This window comes from Ovis canadensis, chromosome 13 (assembly GCF_042477335.2).
Source record: "Ovis canadensis isolate MfBH-ARS-UI-01 breed Bighorn chromosome 13, ARS-UI_OviCan_v2, whole genome shotgun sequence".
Taxonomy (NCBI): domain Eukaryota; kingdom Metazoa; phylum Chordata; class Mammalia; order Artiodactyla; family Bovidae; genus Ovis; species Ovis canadensis.
The window spans coordinates 72,777,962-72,795,652 of record NC_091257.1 but is presented as its reverse complement, the minus strand read 5'-3'; the positions used below and the strand labels follow the sequence as shown (position 1 = coordinate 72,795,652).

The following is a 17,691-nucleotide window of genomic DNA, read 5'->3' as shown; positions in this document are numbered from 1 at the left end:
CAGGCAGGAGGTAGATCTGCGCTCTGATCGTGGATGGTATGTTTACTTCAGGTAAAGAGGAGCCAGAAAGGCAGATGAGGCCAAAGCCTCTGTTTAGGGGGCAGACTGACTCTTGGTGTCATAGATAAGGAATCCAGGAGGAGGGGGAGCAGGTCTAGGCAGGAAGCGAGCAGTTCACCGAGGGGTGGGCAGGACATCCAGGAGGCCCTGTGTGAGTAGACACGATGGAGTCTGTGGTATCTGAAACCACGGGCAGGTAAAGTCTAAGACACAAGAGCAAGAATAGAACATCTGGGGACCGGCCTACAGACAGACTGAAAACGAGGGAGTGAGATTCAAGGAGAGGCAGATGGCCATGTGTGAAGGGCAGAGCAAGGATTGAAAACTGGCCTGAGGCAGAAATCTGCTGCATAGAGTACCCAGCATTCTTTTTCTTGGGCCCAACACATGTTGTTGTGTTATTGTTGTATGTGTGTGCTCAGTCATATCTGACTTTTTGTGACCCCATGGACTGTAGCCCACCAGGCTCCTCTGTCCATGGAATCCTCCAGGCAAGAATACTGGAGTGGGTTGCTGTTCTCTTCTCTAGGAGATAGATCTTCCTGACCCAAGGACTGAACCCTTTTCTCTTGCATAGGCAGGCAGATTCTTTACCACTGTGGCACCTTGGAAGCTCTGGGAACCTCAACACAGTGATTTCAAAAAAGGGAGAGCTCACAGTGCATCTTGTTTGAGTGACTCAGACCCGGCTACCCTCACCTTCCTGAGTCCAGAAGTGGTCACATGACCCAAACCCAACCAATCAGATGATCACTACTTTCTGGCCATTAGCTTGGCATTTTAGGGTCCAGGGATGAGGACGGGACTCAAGACAGGCCAGTGAGAGTCAGTTCTAGACTTTTGTTGAAATTATTAAGAAAGAGAAGTGTACTTTCTCCTGGGGTTGCTATAGTGTGAGACACCAGAGCTGGGCTTCCAGACGTCAATTTACCACCTCCTGGGGAGAACTAGCCTGAACATGAAAACCCTGCAGAGCAAGGAAGAGCTGAGAAATAGACTCTTATGGATACCATTTACCCTCTGGATCCAGCTATGCCTAGATATTTCTTTTTTTCTTTTTTCTTTTCTTTCTTTCTTTTGTTATTTGGGCCAATAGATTTGCATTTAAGCTTAAACCAATTTGCTCTGGGTTCTGTCCCTTGCAGCCCAAGGAGTTTTGACTCTTACAAGGCCACATGGTTAATGAGAGGCTGCTGGTTACCAGAGTGGCATCAGGAGAAGACTGGCTCCAGCTCTGTACTTGACATCACTCAGAATACCATGTCATGTGGTTACTGCCATGGGGGTGGGGGTGAGAACAAACTAGAAATGGAGGAGCTGGCTGAGTCTCAGTACCTGTTAGCAAGAAAATACAATGATTTCCTTTATGTTTTTCAAGGGTTGAGTCATCCCAGTCAGTCCCAACTTGGCACTTCAACTAATTGTTCTTGCCAAGGAAGATGGTGAAGACGGGAAGGCTGATTTATTTGAGGATACACGTGTCAACATCATCCTACAGAAGAAAACCAAAGGTATGCTTTGCTGGCATGAGCTGTTACCTAAGTGGTTTCTTTGGGGACCTCCAAGACCAAAAGCCGTGAGGTTAGATGTTCTTTGAGTTTTGAAGTTGGTCCAGCACAGATACATGGCATGATGGCCCAGGGCCCTGGGAGAGGACATTTCTTTCCTGATAGCACCGACAAGGTTGGAGGATCACTTTATATGAGGTGATCTGAGACCCGGGTCCTGAGAAGGAGCCAGTCGTGTGAATGACTAAGTAGGCAGGGACAGCAACTTCTAAGGTGGTTTGAGAACCAGGAGGAAGGCCAATGTAGCTGGAGTATGGTGAGTGAGGGGTGAAGACAGAGGCGGGCTACTTGACCTCCTGGTATATGCTGGTCCTGAGTATATTTCCTCTCATCTTTCCATCTGTCAATCCATCCACTCATCGATTTCATAAACATTTGTGACAATTAGACAATGGGTGATGCTAAGACATGAAGCAAATGTTCACAAAGCAAAAGGGGAAAGACCCACAATCTAGGCAGAGAAAACCACATAAGTCAAGGCCTGGAGAGGGACAAGCACACTGCTTGGGGGTTGGGGGCTGTTGGGAAGGGTCTTGAATGCCTGGCCTCCCTCCCAGGGCTCCCCGCCACCCAACCATGTAGAACACACACGTGCGGAACAATAGGAAATTTTTAAATTTATTTATTTATTTATTTTTGGGTTTGCTGGGTCTTCAGTGCTTTGCAAGGGCTTTCTCTAGTTATGGCGAGCCAGGGCTACTCTTCATTTCAGTGCACAGTCTTCTCATTGTGGTGGTTTCTCTTGTTGTGGAGCACAGGCTCTAGAGTGAGGGCTCAGTAGTTGCAGCACACGGGTTTAGTTGCTCCAAGGCATGTGGAATCTTCCCAGACCCGGTTCCTTATCCACTGCACCACCAGGGAAGTTCCCAGGAAATATTGAGATGTGAAAAAACAGTTTCCGTAAAATTCATGATTCTGGAATAAATCAGATATAGTCTTATACTATATTCTAAACAGCCAAGGGGTAGCAGGGACCAAAAGCTTAAGAAAAAGTGAGGGGGAGATGCACCTAACATGGAAGACTATTCCATCAATTAGCTTAATTTTTTTCTGCCAACCAAGCAAAGACCATCATTAGTTACTATTAGCAATGGCCTGGCTTGGAGAACACCTGTTTTCTGCTGAACGTCACTGGTATGGGCCAGAGGGAGCTGTTTCGGAGCCTCAATCAGGCGGTGACATGATGAGATTTGTGCTTTGGAAAGGTCACCATGGCTGCAGCGTAGAGGATGGAAGGAGAGGAAGAGAGAGCATGTGTTAGGCTGCTGGAGAAACATACATGATGAGAACCAGCATTTGGGCAGAATTAATGGAGGCTGCATTCCTTGAAGGCAAGAGTTGTGCTCTGTTTCAGCCCTTTTAGCAGAGCCTGGCAAGAGCCAGGCAGAGCCACTGGTAGATTTTTTAGAAATGCTTCCTGAATTGAATTGTCTGCTATAAAAACCTAATGGAGTCTGGACAAAACAAAACTTGCCTCTCTGCAGCATCTCTCTGCTCATGAGAGGTGTCATGGCTAGAGACAGACAGAGCTAGGCAGTTTCCAGAGGTTGGAAGTGCTCAGGGTTTTGAGGAGCTGTGTGGGGTGACAGAGCACAAAGCTCCTGTTTCCTGAATTTGGCCAGAATCTGCCTGTTATGTCAGATCTGTGCAAATGAGACATTCATTAGGCTCGGGGGCTTCTGTTGCTCATCTTGATTTAGAAAAAAAAAAAAAGACCATCTGTCTTCCAAGAGGAGCTAGGAAGGCCCAAGTTAAGAGGTGTCCGTTTGAGACTGTTTCAACCCTTTTTCCACCTGTTTAGACACATCTGGATTCCTAAACCACAGAATCTGAATCTTAAAATGTATTCAGGACCCACCCCCATACTCCAAACTCGTTGGAGTTTGCTGTGAAGCTTTCTAGCAAGGAGTGTAGCCTGTGTGAGCTTTGTGCTGCTGAAATCAACCACATGGCCATATATGGAACACTTACTGTGTGCTGGCCCACGGAGGGAGGGCTCCGTGAGCCCTATCTCCTCTAAACGTCTTCCCTGAAGGGTGTGGGTCTCGCCCTGCTGACCCATTTTGTCTAACCGCTAACCTGTCAGAACTTGAAAACCTCCTCCTGCCCCTGCCATTGTCTGTCTTCAGCTGGGAAAGTGCATGTTTGTGGTTCCCTTCCGCACTGATTACAATGACAAGAAGACCATGAAACACTTGTCTCCCAAAGTGACTTCTTGGATCCACTGACAAAATGTTAGAAAATGGGTACAAAGCCCAAGAAACAGGACACCCAGGCTCTGTGAGCTTGGGGAGTATTACAGAATCCTATCGCAGGCCAAGAATGAGTCACAAAGAAAGCTTTTAAAATATAAAACCATCAACCTAGATTTCAATTCCAAGGAAACACATACTTGGCCATGAGGGAATGCTTGAAAAAAAAAAAAAATCAGGCTTAAGCCACTTGACAGGAAAATAAAACAGCCAAGGAACATTCAAATGTAATGATTTATATCCTCCCCCCCCCCCCCCCACCAACCCACCTCACTTCCAGTGTGGGTCAGGGCGTACACAGACTGGACTTGGTCTATACCAGGGTGCCTGTCCCAGCCAGGGCTTCCATTTCACTTAATACTATTTCCCGCACACGATCCCATGCCTGAATGCAGCCGGGTTCTTACTGCACGGTGCTGCCTTCGGGTTGCTATGCCAATCTCATGGATGCTTCATGGTTTCCGTGCTCTTGGGCTCTTGGGTTGCTTGAGGTGGCTGTTCTGGGAATATGAGGGTTTTTCTTCCATTATTTATGTGAGCAAGCGCCTGTTCATTTCTCTCAAAGAAATGGAAGCTTGATTGATTTCCTAAACATAAGAACAAGATTGTCCTGCAAAAAACATTTAAGACTGACCAGGAAGGGCAACCACCATCTACTGAAACACAAGCCCAGGAGTCTGTAAAGCTTTCCCAGCAGAGGGAATGAATGAACAGCTATCCTATATAATATTTGCTCAGCACCTGATAGTTGACAAAGGTTTCCACTTAGCTCATTGGATCTTCACAATAGCCCCGGGGAGGAAGACAGGGAGCACATTACAGGGATTATTAAAACCCCACATTTTCCCCCTTCCTAACCGTTAATGGCTCTAAAGGCTTAAAGTCACTCCAGGGCGGTCAGAGAGTTTGTGGAGGATATCTCAGGTCTCTAATTCACTCATGCACAAATTTAAAAAACATTTATCCGGAGCCTAGTACCAAGTAAATGCAATGGCCGAGGGTACAAAGATGAATAAAACACTAAAAACACGGTGCCCGGCAGGAAGATCGCGTTCTAGCCTGGGGGAGAAAGCCACAAATAAACATGTCCCTGCTTTGCAAGGTGCTGAGAGGTCCAGCGAAAGGAACACGATGCCGACCACGTTTCTATCTGATGTCTTGCCTAACACCCGCTTGGTTATTTACATTGTCTATTCTCCGAAGCAGGAGTAGGGGGCTTAGCCATGAGCCTTGGGTCAGGTCTCACTGCGGGGATCGAACGCGCTGTGGATGGGGATAGGACTTGTCCCTCTTTCGGCAAACAGGCACATATGTCCCGGGGTGCCGAGCTTGCCTGGGGTCCGCACACAGGCTCCCTGAATTTCGCTCCCCGAGATAACCGGGGTCTCTGCCTTTGGAGCAGCGGCTTTCTCCCGTCGCAGCCGCCCGCTCGGAGAGGCAGGCAGCCCGCTGTCCGCGGTGACACGCGGCGGCGAGGTTTTGTCTCGCCCGGGCATCGTCCAACGTCCGCGAAAGCCCGCGAACGAGCGCCCCTTCCCTGCGCATCCGCCTAGCCCACAGTCCGGCTTCGGAAACCATAGCCCCTTCCTCCAAACCAACGCGCCAGCCCTGCTCTCTGACTCTCCCGGTTCTTATTATTTTATGCATTTGGACATTTCCCTCCCGAAGATATGTTTCTCAGTAATTTTTAGTAACACAACAGATGCACAGAAACGTTCTCCTTTAGAAAACAAAATTATATGTATATATTTGTATGTATGTATGTATAGGGTGCCGCCAGCGACACGGCGAAACCCGGCGAGACCCTCGCCCTGCGCCCCGCGGGTGCTGCTGACATTCGCGCGCGGGTCTCCGCGCCGGCCCGGCTGCCGCCCTTTGTGAGCGCGGACACCGGCTTTGTGTTTCCCGTGTTTGCTATCTTTCCTTTGCAAACTCGGCGCTTAGCACGGGGGAGACGCTAGGAAAATGCACGTGTGTGTGTAAAGTTTGTTTCATGCAGAAACAATTGCAGGGATCGGGCCGTTCCCGGGTGCCGGGCGATTTTCCTTTGTTAAGACCACACTCTCGAGTGCGGCTCGGCGGCCCCACGGTGGTCCCCGCTCGCCCCGGGAAAAGGAACCCGGTGCCGCCCCAGCCCCGAGCCCCTTGGGAGGCGCGGTTGCCCGACTCCACGACCCCGACCCACTCGGGTCCGCACGCCCGGCCCAAGCTGTTTCTGGCTCGGGCTTCGGCCTCTGGGCGCTGGGCTGGGGGGGCGGGGGGGACGGGGAGGTGACCTCGTGCGGCCAGTAGGGTGGCCTCCTACGGCCCGTGGCGTGGGCCGGGGCAGGACACCCCTCAGGACTCGGGCCTCGCTCGTGGGGCGATCACCTGGCCCCTGCTTGCCGCGCTCGGGCTCGGGCGACTCGATTCCAATGCGCCCCGGCTCAGCCTCTGCCCAAATTCCGCCAACCCGAGTCCGGAACCAACTGCTGGGGTGGCGGGGGGCTTCCCGACCCCATTCCAGGGCGGGAAAGCGGCCTAGGGGTGTGGGGCGCGCGGGTCCACTAGGCAGGGAGAAGTGGTTGGGGGCGGGGGGCTGTCAAAGTTTCGGGAACTTTTCCACTTGAGATTGTACAACCCTGCAGTGCCCCCTACAGAACGCGGCAGCCGGGCAGGTCCCCACGACCCCCCGACTGCGGGCGGCGGCACGGCCCAGGCGGCCTGCAGCTCTAGCTGGAGCTTTTGCTTTTTTTTTTTTTTTTTCCTCTCCTGCTTGTTTTCCTGATACTTTTTTTTTTTTTTTTTTCAGATTTGGGGGAAGAAAAAAAAAAAGCGAGCGCGAGCCGCCGCCTGCAGTGGAGCGTGCTCGGCCTCCAAGAGGCAGTCGTCTCCAACTTTTCCTCTCCCGCCCCAACTCCGCGCGTCTCAAACTTCGGTTCTGCTGGAGCCCAAATCTGCCTGCCGCTCGACTCCACTCTAATAAGCGCGCCAAGGCCCCTGGCAGTTGTTTGCAACGTGAGGCCCACGTTCTCGAGGCTCAGGCCAGCCCGAAGGCCACTCTCAGCGCCTGGGCCCAGTTGGCAAGGGGGAACCTAGCGTCCCGGCTGCACCCCGGGAGAGGGCGGAGCGCTCCCATGACCCGGGGCAGGGGGGTAGGGATCTCCCGCGCCCGGAACGTTGCGAGCAAGGCTTGTGAACGTCGCAGGGGGGCACTCTCGAGAGACGGACAGGAAGAGGGCCAGGGGGGAACGCCAGAACCCGGGACCCAGAGCACGGAAACGGCCCCGGGGCTGAGCAGCAGTCAGATCCGGGGTTGGAGGGAGCCGAAGAAGAGGAGTGAGGAGGCCGTGGAGGCAGGCTCTGCTGCCCTCCTGGAGGCCGGCAGCCTGCTGTGGCAGTGGAGGACCAGGCCACCCATAAAGGGAAGGGGTCAGGAGGTCGGGGCCCCGGCCTTAGAGGGCTCAGACCAGGCCCCAGCAGGAAGCAGCAGGCGTTCAGGGCCCAGGCCTGGTTCGATTGTCCAAAAAGGGGCCTCAAGCAGGCCTCTCAGGCCTCTGGAGGGCAAACTGAGCCAGAGGCAGGCCTGAAAGCACGGCCCAGACGCGTGTGAGCCAAGTTAGACATGAGGCTCGGGCCCTAGGGGGTGTGAGAGACTGATGTGGTAGGGGGCTTCCGAGTCTTCCAGTCCAAAGCCGGATTGGCCAGTTAGACGCTTGTAGATCCAAGGTTGGATTGGGGAGGGGTCTCTGGGAAGTTGGCTAGCAACGCAAGGATTGGGGGGATTTGAGTGCTTAGAGATCGAAGGCAGGCCCTGGGTAGGGGGAGTCAGACAATTGGAAAGCCGAGGTGTTAGCTGGGGAGGGGTCTTTGCGCTTGGAGGAAGCACAGAGCAGCACCTGCTCGGCTGCAGGCCTGAGAAGGGAACCAGGCCAGGCCAAGAGAAAGAAAGTGAATAAACCTGGATTCTTAAGTGGGCGGGGGGCCCCTGAGCTGGGGGTCACAAAGGGTGAGACATGGCCACGAGGCGTTTAACCGACGCTTTCTTGTTGTTGCGGAATAATTCCATCCAAAACCGGCAGCTGTTAGCCGAGCAAGTGAGTAGTCACACCACCTCCAGCCCTCTGCATTCACGTAGCATTGCTGCGGTGAGTCTCCAGGCGGCCTCTCCGACACACGCCCTGTGTGCACTGCGGCTCTGCCTGTCTGTCTGTCTGTGTCTGTCTCTCTGTTTAAAAAAGAAAATAAGACTAGCATGGAAGTGCGGGGTCTATTGGCTGGGGTCCGCGAGCTTCGATAACCCTGGCTGGGGAAGAAGCATCTAGATCCTGCTCCACCTCTGCCTTGCACGCTCTCTTCACTTCCGCATCCCTCTCCGTCCTCCCCCTTCCACCCCCCCGGTTGTCCCCGCGCGACCGGCGCCTTCAATTTACATATGTTTTAGCACTGAGATTTGGAGGCTTTTTTTCCTGAAGCCTTTTTGTTCCGTTTTGTTTTAAGCGCCCCCCTCCTTCCCCCGTCCGCCCCCGCAGACAGCCTCACTTTGGTTCTGATGGTCGGTTTGCAGGCTGGCAGATCCAAATCCTTGCAAATGAACGATGCCTTCCTCGCTAGAGAGGAAGGAGTTGGGTGTTTTTTTTTTGGGGGGGGGGGTGTTCTTTTTTTTTAAATGGTCTCGAAGCCCTCTGTGTGCCCGTGTTCCCTGTGAATAATTGCTTTGCTGTTTTTCATGGGGGTTCTTGTTTGTGAGGCTGTAAGGTGCTTGCTTCTTCGTTTTCTATTTCCCAGACAGGAAATAAAGCTCTTTCTTCCATAGGAACTTTTTAATTCGAACGTGATGTGTATGTGAAAATTAACCCCCCAAATAGCCCACGATTTTGATTTAATTAACCTGAACCTTTCTTTAGCCCAGCTGTAGAATCTCTTAGAGGGAGGGCCTGGAAGGATGACTGTTGTTTTCCTGTTTGTTTATGATGAAGGGCTACTTTCCCGTCCAAACCTCAGTCTCTTGCTCTGTTGAACAAGGAAATGGGTGCAGATGGTCTAAACAAGAGGGTGATGATGAGCTCTGGGTAGCCTAAATTGAAAAGTTATGAAACTAATTTGTAAGGGGGGGGGCTCCTGGCTGTAGACAGGTTGGGTTTGAATAGAAGCAGCATTGGGGGGAGAGTAAAATCACCCCAAGACTAGATTCTTGGGGTTTATGCTTGACAATAAGCAGTTTGGGGGCTCTCACACTTACTTCACCTGTTAGGGACTATATTCCTTTTAAATTTTTTATGACTTGATCTAAATGCTTCACAAAAAAATTGGCCATCTGTCTTGATTATTGACAGAACACCTACAAAAACAGTGTCTCCTTTTTGTTAATCACAAAAGGAAAATGTATTTGTCCATCTTGCTTATGTAAAAAAGCTATTGTAAACTGTGTGAACAGCTTTAGGAATAAAATCACGGTAAACTTAAATCAAAAAGCATAGAAATCAGGGACCCACCGAGTGTGTGTAGGTTTTCAGTTACTTGAGAATTTGAAGATTTTTTTACATTTGTAAACTGAAAAAAAAAAAAAGGTATTATACTGAAGTAAGTGCAAAATTGAAAACAGGCTAATTCCAGCACTAATTTTGAAAAGAATGTTCTGAAATAAACTAAGAAGTAGAGAGTAGAAATTCAGTGGGGGGAAAAAAAATCCTCAGTGGAACCTTAATTTTGCTAAGATGTAAAAATTGCATGTTCCTCAAATGGATTTTATGCTACCTTGTAGAAAGGAAAAAAAAACAGAACTTAAACTCATGTTAATATTTCTAAAATATTTTTAACTGATTTAAAAACATGTTTGCTTTAAAATTTTTTATCATATAAGGTTCAAAATACAGTACACCATAGGATAATGTGAGGCTTTTTTGTTGTCGTTGTTAACCATTTGGTCAGACAGTTTAAAAACCTGATGTCCGAGTCGGCAGCTTTTTAAAAATGCATCCCTAGGTAAAACCTATTTTTTAAATGGATTTCTTAGGCAATTTTAAATATATATATAAACTAAGTCATATAATTTAAAATATATAGTTCGTGTGTACAAGTTAGAAAAATAGACATGTCAGAAAATGTACAGGTATATTTAGCTAACTCATACATTTTCTTGAAAATAGATTTCTAAGTCAAACTAAAAATACATACCTAATTCAGAACACTAAAAAATATTTTCTACATAATATACCATTGAAAATGTTATATATATTGGTTTGACTATTTAAAATCTTTATCAGATGCTTTTAAGAATCAGATATTTTAAAATATCCTTATAAAAAAATCCTTGTAGTCAATTCAGATTATCTGAAAATAGATTTTGCAATTAAACAAACATGGTTTGCCTAATTTAGAATTAAATAAGTCACATGTTTATATATTTTTATTGTGTACATTAAAAAACACATGACATGTCATAGATTTCTGAAGTGTTTAGGGGTGAGTTATTATATTTTCGGCTTGCTTGCAATTGATTCTCCAGAAACCATTTCTACATTTACACACAGAAACAAATATGGCAAGACCGCATGACTACATAGAGGGTACAATATTTTCAGCTTTTCTGCAAGTTGAAAAAATGTTGTAAACATGTTGGGGAAAAAGCTGTGTCTAACACAATTTTTAAAAACTTTATTAAATAACTAATATTTTTAACTGCATATCTAGCTCATACAAATTTAAAAACCTCATTTCTGAGTTGTAAATTTTCAAAATCTTGTAGCAAATCAAACAATATTAATGCTGTCAAATTTGACTGGGTTTTAGGTGATATTAAGAAATAAAATTCAATAAATTTGTTAGACTCATTAGTGAGATCTACTGAAATGTTTACTATTGAAATGTCCAAATATCACTTCATTTATATATTTAATCATAACCCCCCCACACACACAATGAAGGAAACAAATAAGGCAAAGTGTTACTAATTGTTAAGTCTGCTGATGAATATTTCAGGGGATGCTGTTCCATTTTACATACTTTTCTAGGTGTTTGAAAAAGCATAAATAAAAACTTAAAAAATAAATATCTGTCATGTTGAGAACACAAGTAAGACAATTAAAATACAATTTGTATATATTTACTAAAACTCAGGTAATTAAAAAAATAACAAAGCTCTAGTGTCTAAATTAAAAAAAAATCATAAACTGAGATCTGCTTTCTAGTTAGAAGAAAAGGCTGTAGAAGTTGATACTGGGGTGGGCAAATTATCTCACAATTAGAAATAAATCACATCTAAATTTTTTTTTTTTTTAGTTTTAAGCCTGAATTTTTCACCTCATTTTGGGTGAAAGCTGTGGAAATTGATTGTAAAGTGGTGTTTGTGTGCGAATGTGCATATGACACACCTCAAAACAAAGCTCACATAAAATTGTCTTCAGAAAATTTAAACAGGCTTTTTTTTTTTTCAACATCCCTGTTGGAGGAAAAAACTAGAAGTTGGTGGTCGAGGGTGGTGCAGTTCATTGTGTGCACCTATAAATGCACACTAAAACAGGTTTTTGCATCCTTCAGGCAAATATGTCACAGCTAAGCAGGAATTGAAGGAGGATATGCAGTGACAAAACAAAGTCCCAAGGGCCAGGGGGGACCTAAAGGTCACTTGACCCAACATCCCCTCTGTGATAACCCCTCTGCCTGCTTGCCTTGACCGCATTCTCTGATGGGGATAGGAAATTCCAGCAGGCGTCACCCCCATCTCTTTTACTACCAAAAAGCGCTTGCCTCCGTGAACCCCATCTGTCAGTGTCTTGCATCCTGTGATCCTGGCCCTGGCCCCCAGGGTCTGACACAGGAAGCCCGTTCCTCCTCCTGCAGGACAGATAACCCTGCAGGACTGATAACCCTGCAGCTTGCTTGTGCCCCGGACCTTTCTCTAGCTCAGCAGTCCTGGCTCAGGCAGGGAGGTTAAGTTTCTTGCCTATGCTGAAGTCTAGTTTTCTGGTTTTTTCTTGTGGGCATTTTAAAGTTCAGCACCCAGAACTGCACAAAATTCTATTTAATTATGTTCTCCATTGTGTTGATATTAGTAAAACTAATTGTGAAAGGCCAGGGGTTTGATTTTTTTTTTTTTTTTTTTTTTAGACTCTCAGCAAAATGCAGCTGTTGCCATTTCCCATTCATTCTGCTTTGGCCTCAGTTTCAGATGCCCCATCACGGTTGTGCCTCAGGGCAGCATGAAATACAGGGAAGAGCACTGGACTCCAAACCTGGGAATTTAGGGCCAAGTCACACTCTGGCTGACTCAGAATGTAGGTCTCTGGGCAAGCTTTTAATCTCTTCTGACATCTTTTGCCTGATTTGTAAATTGAGGGTTTGAGTTAGGGGAGATTTCTAGTAAGTAGTCCTGTGGATTCAGCCGTGCTTTCTCAAATTCTCTTTTAATGCATTGTTTCTCCTAACCAAGCCTTGCAGTCTTAGCTTTAATTTGAAAAGGAGGAAATCATAGTCAACAGCATTGCCCTGTCCACCAGCCAGATGTTACCGCAAAAATCCTCAAAAGTGGCTCCAGTACTGTGGAGAAGTAGCTTTGACATTCCATCTGCCAAGTGCAGGTTTTAAGGCAACACCTCATTCAAAAAGTTACAGGCAGCTTAGCTTTAGGAAGCTAAGAATTTATAGTGTTAAATAATCACTAAAAAAAATTGTGTAAAGTCTTAAACGAATGACAGGTAGATGCTGAGTTGCTGTTCTGATCTGATGAGGTGTTGTGTGACCTGTGTGATTCCCTTTCATCCCTTGAGACAGATCTTATGAGGGGACTTGAGCTACTTTGTCAGTGTTTGCTGTCTAATCTATTCTCTGCTTTAAAATAATACATAATCTATAAATGGAATCTGAAGTTAATTTGTCTTAGATTAGTTTGAAAGTAGCACATTATTTTTAATAAAACACATGGTGTGTTTTGGGGGGGGGAGACTGAAGGTTAAATATGTTTATAAGAAATCTGAAGTCCTTCTTCAGTCTTGACAGTGATACTAGCCCGAGATTTATTGAGCGCTCACTCTGTGCATGACTCGGGGCTCGTCCTTCTGCACATGTAGCCTCACTTAGTCTTCATAGAGCTCCATTACACAGGTGCTGCTGTTTTTTCCTCCTGATACAGGTCCGGAAACTGAGGTTTCAAGGAGTTAGGAAAGTTGCTCAGTGGTGCTCACCGGGCGAGCCAGGGAGCTGGGATAGGAACGCAGGCAGGCCTGGCTCCGAGCCCCTGCTACCCAGTGGGCCACAGGAGTGCTGGCAGCTTTTCCCGGACGTGTGCTGCAGGTCCTGGAGAAAGGAACCCATTTAAAAGAATATATGTATACACATATATAAATATATATATATTTTTTTATTTACTATAACATCTTTCTTTATGTCACTTTATAATCATGCCAGACCATTTTAACTTGCACATTGAAGATTCTAAGTTTTAGTCCATGCCAAGTCAGTTGGAAAATTAGTCCCCTGTCTTTAGAATCCAAGTATGAAATCATTGTATATTTCTCTTTAGATCTATTTGCTTTTCTGCTTCTAAAGATTCCATTTGAGCAGAGAGGCTTACTTGAGAATAAGGGTACTTTGTTGGATGAAAGTGAAGCAAACTTTTATTTTGGCAGTAACGGAAATAAAGTAAATATCACTATAGCATAGACCTGTATTTCCAACTCATTTTGCTCAACTTTTCCAGACTTCCTGAGTAAACACAGATGGGTTTCCACTTATTTTTCAGTTTTATGTAGAAAGTTCTTTAGACTATAAATTCCACATGCTACTTGGATTTTTCAGTATTTGCTTGATTGCACGCCATTGGCAGGTCAGAAGCCTAGATTTAGACATTATAAAGATTTAGAAGGTGATGATGTGTAGTATCGTGTTTTTCTTTGGCTCTGTTTTGGTTTTTCCTGATGGTAATTCTAAATGTTTTAATTCAGGTCTTGACAAAGTTTCCTGGTGGCAGGGGGAGTTTCGAAACCTGCTAATTTTAAGTAGCAAAGTCGGAGGGATTGATGTGCTTCAAAAAGATGATCTCCTGAATCTAGTTCCTGATGTGGTGGTAGCTGCTTATCACTAGTAACTCCCTGAAGTGCTGGTAAAAGTAGAGAGGCTGGAAGGTGGGGTAGAAAGAGGCCTGAACACCTGGGTCTGTCTGAATCTCAGCCCTGTGCCTTTTGGGAAATGAATTTATATATTCTAAAACTTGATTTTCTTATTTGTAAAAGAAAAATATACCCAAGATTCTGATTTCACCCCTTATCAACTAATAATTGCAGAGACTGAGAGATCGGGCTGTGTGCTTCATTAATAATCCAAGAGGCCAGGCTCCTGTGCAGCACAGATCTTAACCAGGGTTTGCAGTAATACTTTATCCAAAGATTAGACGCCAAGGAACCCCTGCTAAATGGGTAGATGTGCAGGTTGAAATACCGAATTAGGGGTTTTGCCCTGTGTCTTAATAAAAACACCTCAGTGCTTTCGTGCTGAAAATGTTAGCTTCCCTTTTAAAAGGGAGGTTTTTCTTTTGACGCGGTCTCCTCTATTAGCATCTTGTGCTGCTGTCATGGCAGGGAAAACACAGAAATACAGTTCTCTTGCGCTTATGGCAAATTGTAGAAGGAATGAAGGAGCCTTTCAGCTTCCTATAATCTCAGCTGATTGAATTTTTACACGGAGGAATGTTGTGTGGTTACGCTGTTATTACTGTCACTGTTTAATAGTATTTTGGCCCTGATAGACCAGTTTCATTTGCACTATTAATTTTTAAATAAGGAAGTTATGGTTTTTTATTTTCTAAATTTACTGCTCAGGATAAAAAAAAATCAACACAGTTGATTATTGAAATTCACTAAGTATTTTAGTGATCAATACTGTTAAAAAAAGGACCTATTTGTTCAGATTATCTATCATTAGTAAAGATCTGTTCAGAAAATAGAGTTCCACGTTGATTGTAAAAAGATCCTTTCCTTTTAAATTGAAACTTAATCTTCTGCCTGCCGATGCTTCTTCCTTCCTGCTCCTTTTAAAAAAAAAAAAAACTCTCCTTTTTGTTTTGTTTTACTTTTAAAAATAATAGCCTTATAACAACAGTGTGCCTCCTAGACTTATTATAATACATGCCAAGCAAATAGGGAGAGTTTTCCTTTACTTGTACCACCTGTGTCTCTCTCCGGGGACAAGCGGTTTCTCGGCTTGCTTATTGCCACGGAGGAAGCCGTGTCTTCGGGATTTAATTTGCAGAGCCCTTACATATGTGGTCACTCAAATATCATCTGAATACGGCCATAGACAATTCTTGTGGGCTGTTCGAGTTCTGATTTTGCTGCATTTGCAGTGCTGATTTACATGCTAAAATTTACTTTTATTTGACACAGTGAAATTATGTTTTAGCTTTGCTCTCTTATCTTCCTAAGGGAAATTTAGAATATTATATATGCTATTTGACATTTGTGAAATAGAAATACCATTATATTTTATTGCATTTAAAACAAGTATGTTTTATTTGTTTCTATTGTATTTTAATTTTTACAGCTGTTTATTGTTTGATTCCTACCTCTTTTACCAGAACAAGCACAGTAAATAAAAGTAAAAAACACAGTAAATTAAATATTGATATAGCTTTTTTTTTAAAGCAAGAATTAGAAGGGGGAGATTTTTTAAAAGCTTTGATTAGTAGATCTGTATTTTTAGTCAACTTTAGAGTTGCTTGAAATCTCAGTGTTTTCTCAACTGACCATCCCTTATCTATCTGTCTGTCTGTCCCCATCCTTTGTGTTTTTTTTTTTTTTCTGCTGTCCCTAACTGGATGGGCTGATGGCAACAACATATCTCTTCAGGAGCTGGATGAGGTATTGTGTTTTCAATATTTTTGAATGTCAGTGTATACAATTAATGCCTATTTCTCTGAAATCTTTGGTTATATGTAAAATGCTAACAGTCAACACACGTTTTAGCATTTGTCATGATTACTTCTCCTTGTCGTGTTTTACAATTTAATCCTTAGGATTCATTTACTGTGTTTTCACACCAGGTGAATTGACGATTTAGAGAAGGGCTTGGTAACAGTATCTGCTACTCTTGGGAAAGTGTCTCAACTCTGGAGGCAGTAAAGGTTGAACGTGTTCTCCCACTTAAGATCAGCCAGATTGTTTTCAGATGATTCACGAAGCTCCCTTGACTCCCCAGGCTGTGCAGGGGGGTCGTGGGGGCGGGGTGGTGGTGGTGCTGGAGGACGTGATGTCTGGCAGAAGCCCTCAGGAAGCCGGCCTCAGAGCCACCAGACCTGTTGAGCTGTCTGCTGAGGTGTCACCGGTATGGAGCGAGTGACCCTCGGGTCGTGCTGACTGACTAATGGTTACGTGGCCCCCTTCCTAGCAGCACGATTTTGGCCTTTTCATTACTTATTAGCAATTCTCCCGGAAGATGGAGAGGGTACGTGTTCACAACACTTTATTCCAGTCATGCTAATAAAGCGTGGAGGAAAAAAGAGATTGAACTGTGATGGTTGGTTTTGTGTTTCTATTATCTGTTTCAGCCAGGAAAGGGTTGGAAATACTTTTCCTCAGGATATACATTTTTAAAAGGGCCGTTTTAAAATTGAGGGTGGGAGGGTATCCCTGGTTTTTGTTTTAATTTGGAAGTATGAACTGTGAGGTGGGGTTAGGCCCATTGTCTTCGAAACCAGTGGGGTCCCTTACTTGTTGACAATAACTGCAGATGGGAAACAGCCTGAAGACCCTTCCTGGGGAGCTGGTCACATGAAATGTGTAGCCTCGCTTGCTCCCTGTGCCACGCCTGTTAAAGGGTCCAGCCTGTCTCAGGCCTGCAGGGCAATGAGCTCCCAGATGCAGGGCCATGTGGGAAGAAGCCTGATGTATAATGATGGATACTGCAATTCCTACTCTTTTTTTAAAAAAAAATTACGTTTGATTTGTTTATTTTTTAAGAAAAATAACTCACATTCAGGCTTGTGAGTACTTAGGAGATTTTTGAAAAGAGACACAAGAAGCTGTTGACAATGGATAACTTCCAGGAAGTCTGGGGTGGAAGGGAAACTGCCAACCCTTTTCTTAGGTCGAGCAGATAGTTTGAAACCATGCGCGTCTATTGCTTGAGTCATTAAGAACCAATTAGTATTGAAAACCAAACCCATCCATCTAGCAATATGTGCTGCCCTTACTGAATGGTTTGGAAATGTGCAACCTGTGGCCCCCAGAAGTGTTCCCTGGTTGGGGTGGGGGGGCCTGCGGTGCTGGGAAACAGTCACAGTGGCCTAAGTTTGAACACTTCTCCCACTCGGCTCATCAGGGTCATCTTTCCTGAGGGCTCCGCCGTCTGAACCTATTTCCAGGCTCTCCTGCTTCCTCTTCAGGCAGGCAAGTTCCAGGCACTGGCTCCCCCGGCCCCACCCCAAGTTCTCTCTGCCACATTCTGGAGCAGAGACCCAGAGTGAGAGCCACCTTTCCGGCCACATGCCCCAAGGCCCAGCCTGTCCACTCTGGAGCCGCATGGCCCCTCAGCCCGCCACCCACCCACTTCCCCTTCTTGTCCTTTGTCCGGAATCAGCACATCAGCTGTGAAGTGAATTGTACATGACATGTCTTATATTTACTTCATTCATTCATTGCATTTAGTGTTGACTCAGGCACTAATTAGGAGTGTGTGTTTATTACGATTGCGTGCCTGGTGCCGAGCAAGAAGTGGGGCTGTGTTGCAAACAGCGTCCAGAGTCCCAGCTTTGCCAGGGCACAGTCGGGCTTCCAGTTGCCCCCAACGTGGGTCAGATGGAGGCCATCCCTGTGTCGGTGAGGCCCAAGCATGCTCTCCTG

At 45.6% G+C, this 17,691-nt stretch overlaps 1 protein-coding gene across 7 annotated transcripts in view; it reads left to right on the top strand.

Annotated features, from left to right (window-relative positions):
- Positions 1 to 1,438: 1,438 nt before the first annotated feature.
- Positions 1,439 to 17,691, top strand: part of STX16 (syntaxin 16) — a 31,875-nt gene continuing 15,622 nt past the window's right edge. The window contains exons 1-3 of one of the 7 annotated variants that reach the window (XM_069546807.1): positions 1,439 to 1,571; positions 6,672 to 8,007; positions 15,700 to 15,711. In XM_069546807.1, the coding sequence (XP_069402908.1) occupies positions 7,876 to 8,007; positions 15,700 to 15,711 (144 nt within the window). In that variant the 5' untranslated portion in view covers positions 1,439 to 1,571; positions 6,672 to 7,875. Of the gene's footprint in view, positions 1,572 to 6,671; positions 8,008 to 11,968; positions 12,140 to 15,699; positions 15,712 to 17,691 lie in introns of those variants that run through there. The other 6 variants (XM_069546808.1, XM_069546814.1, XM_069546812.1 and 3 more) reach the window with 6 other exon arrangements.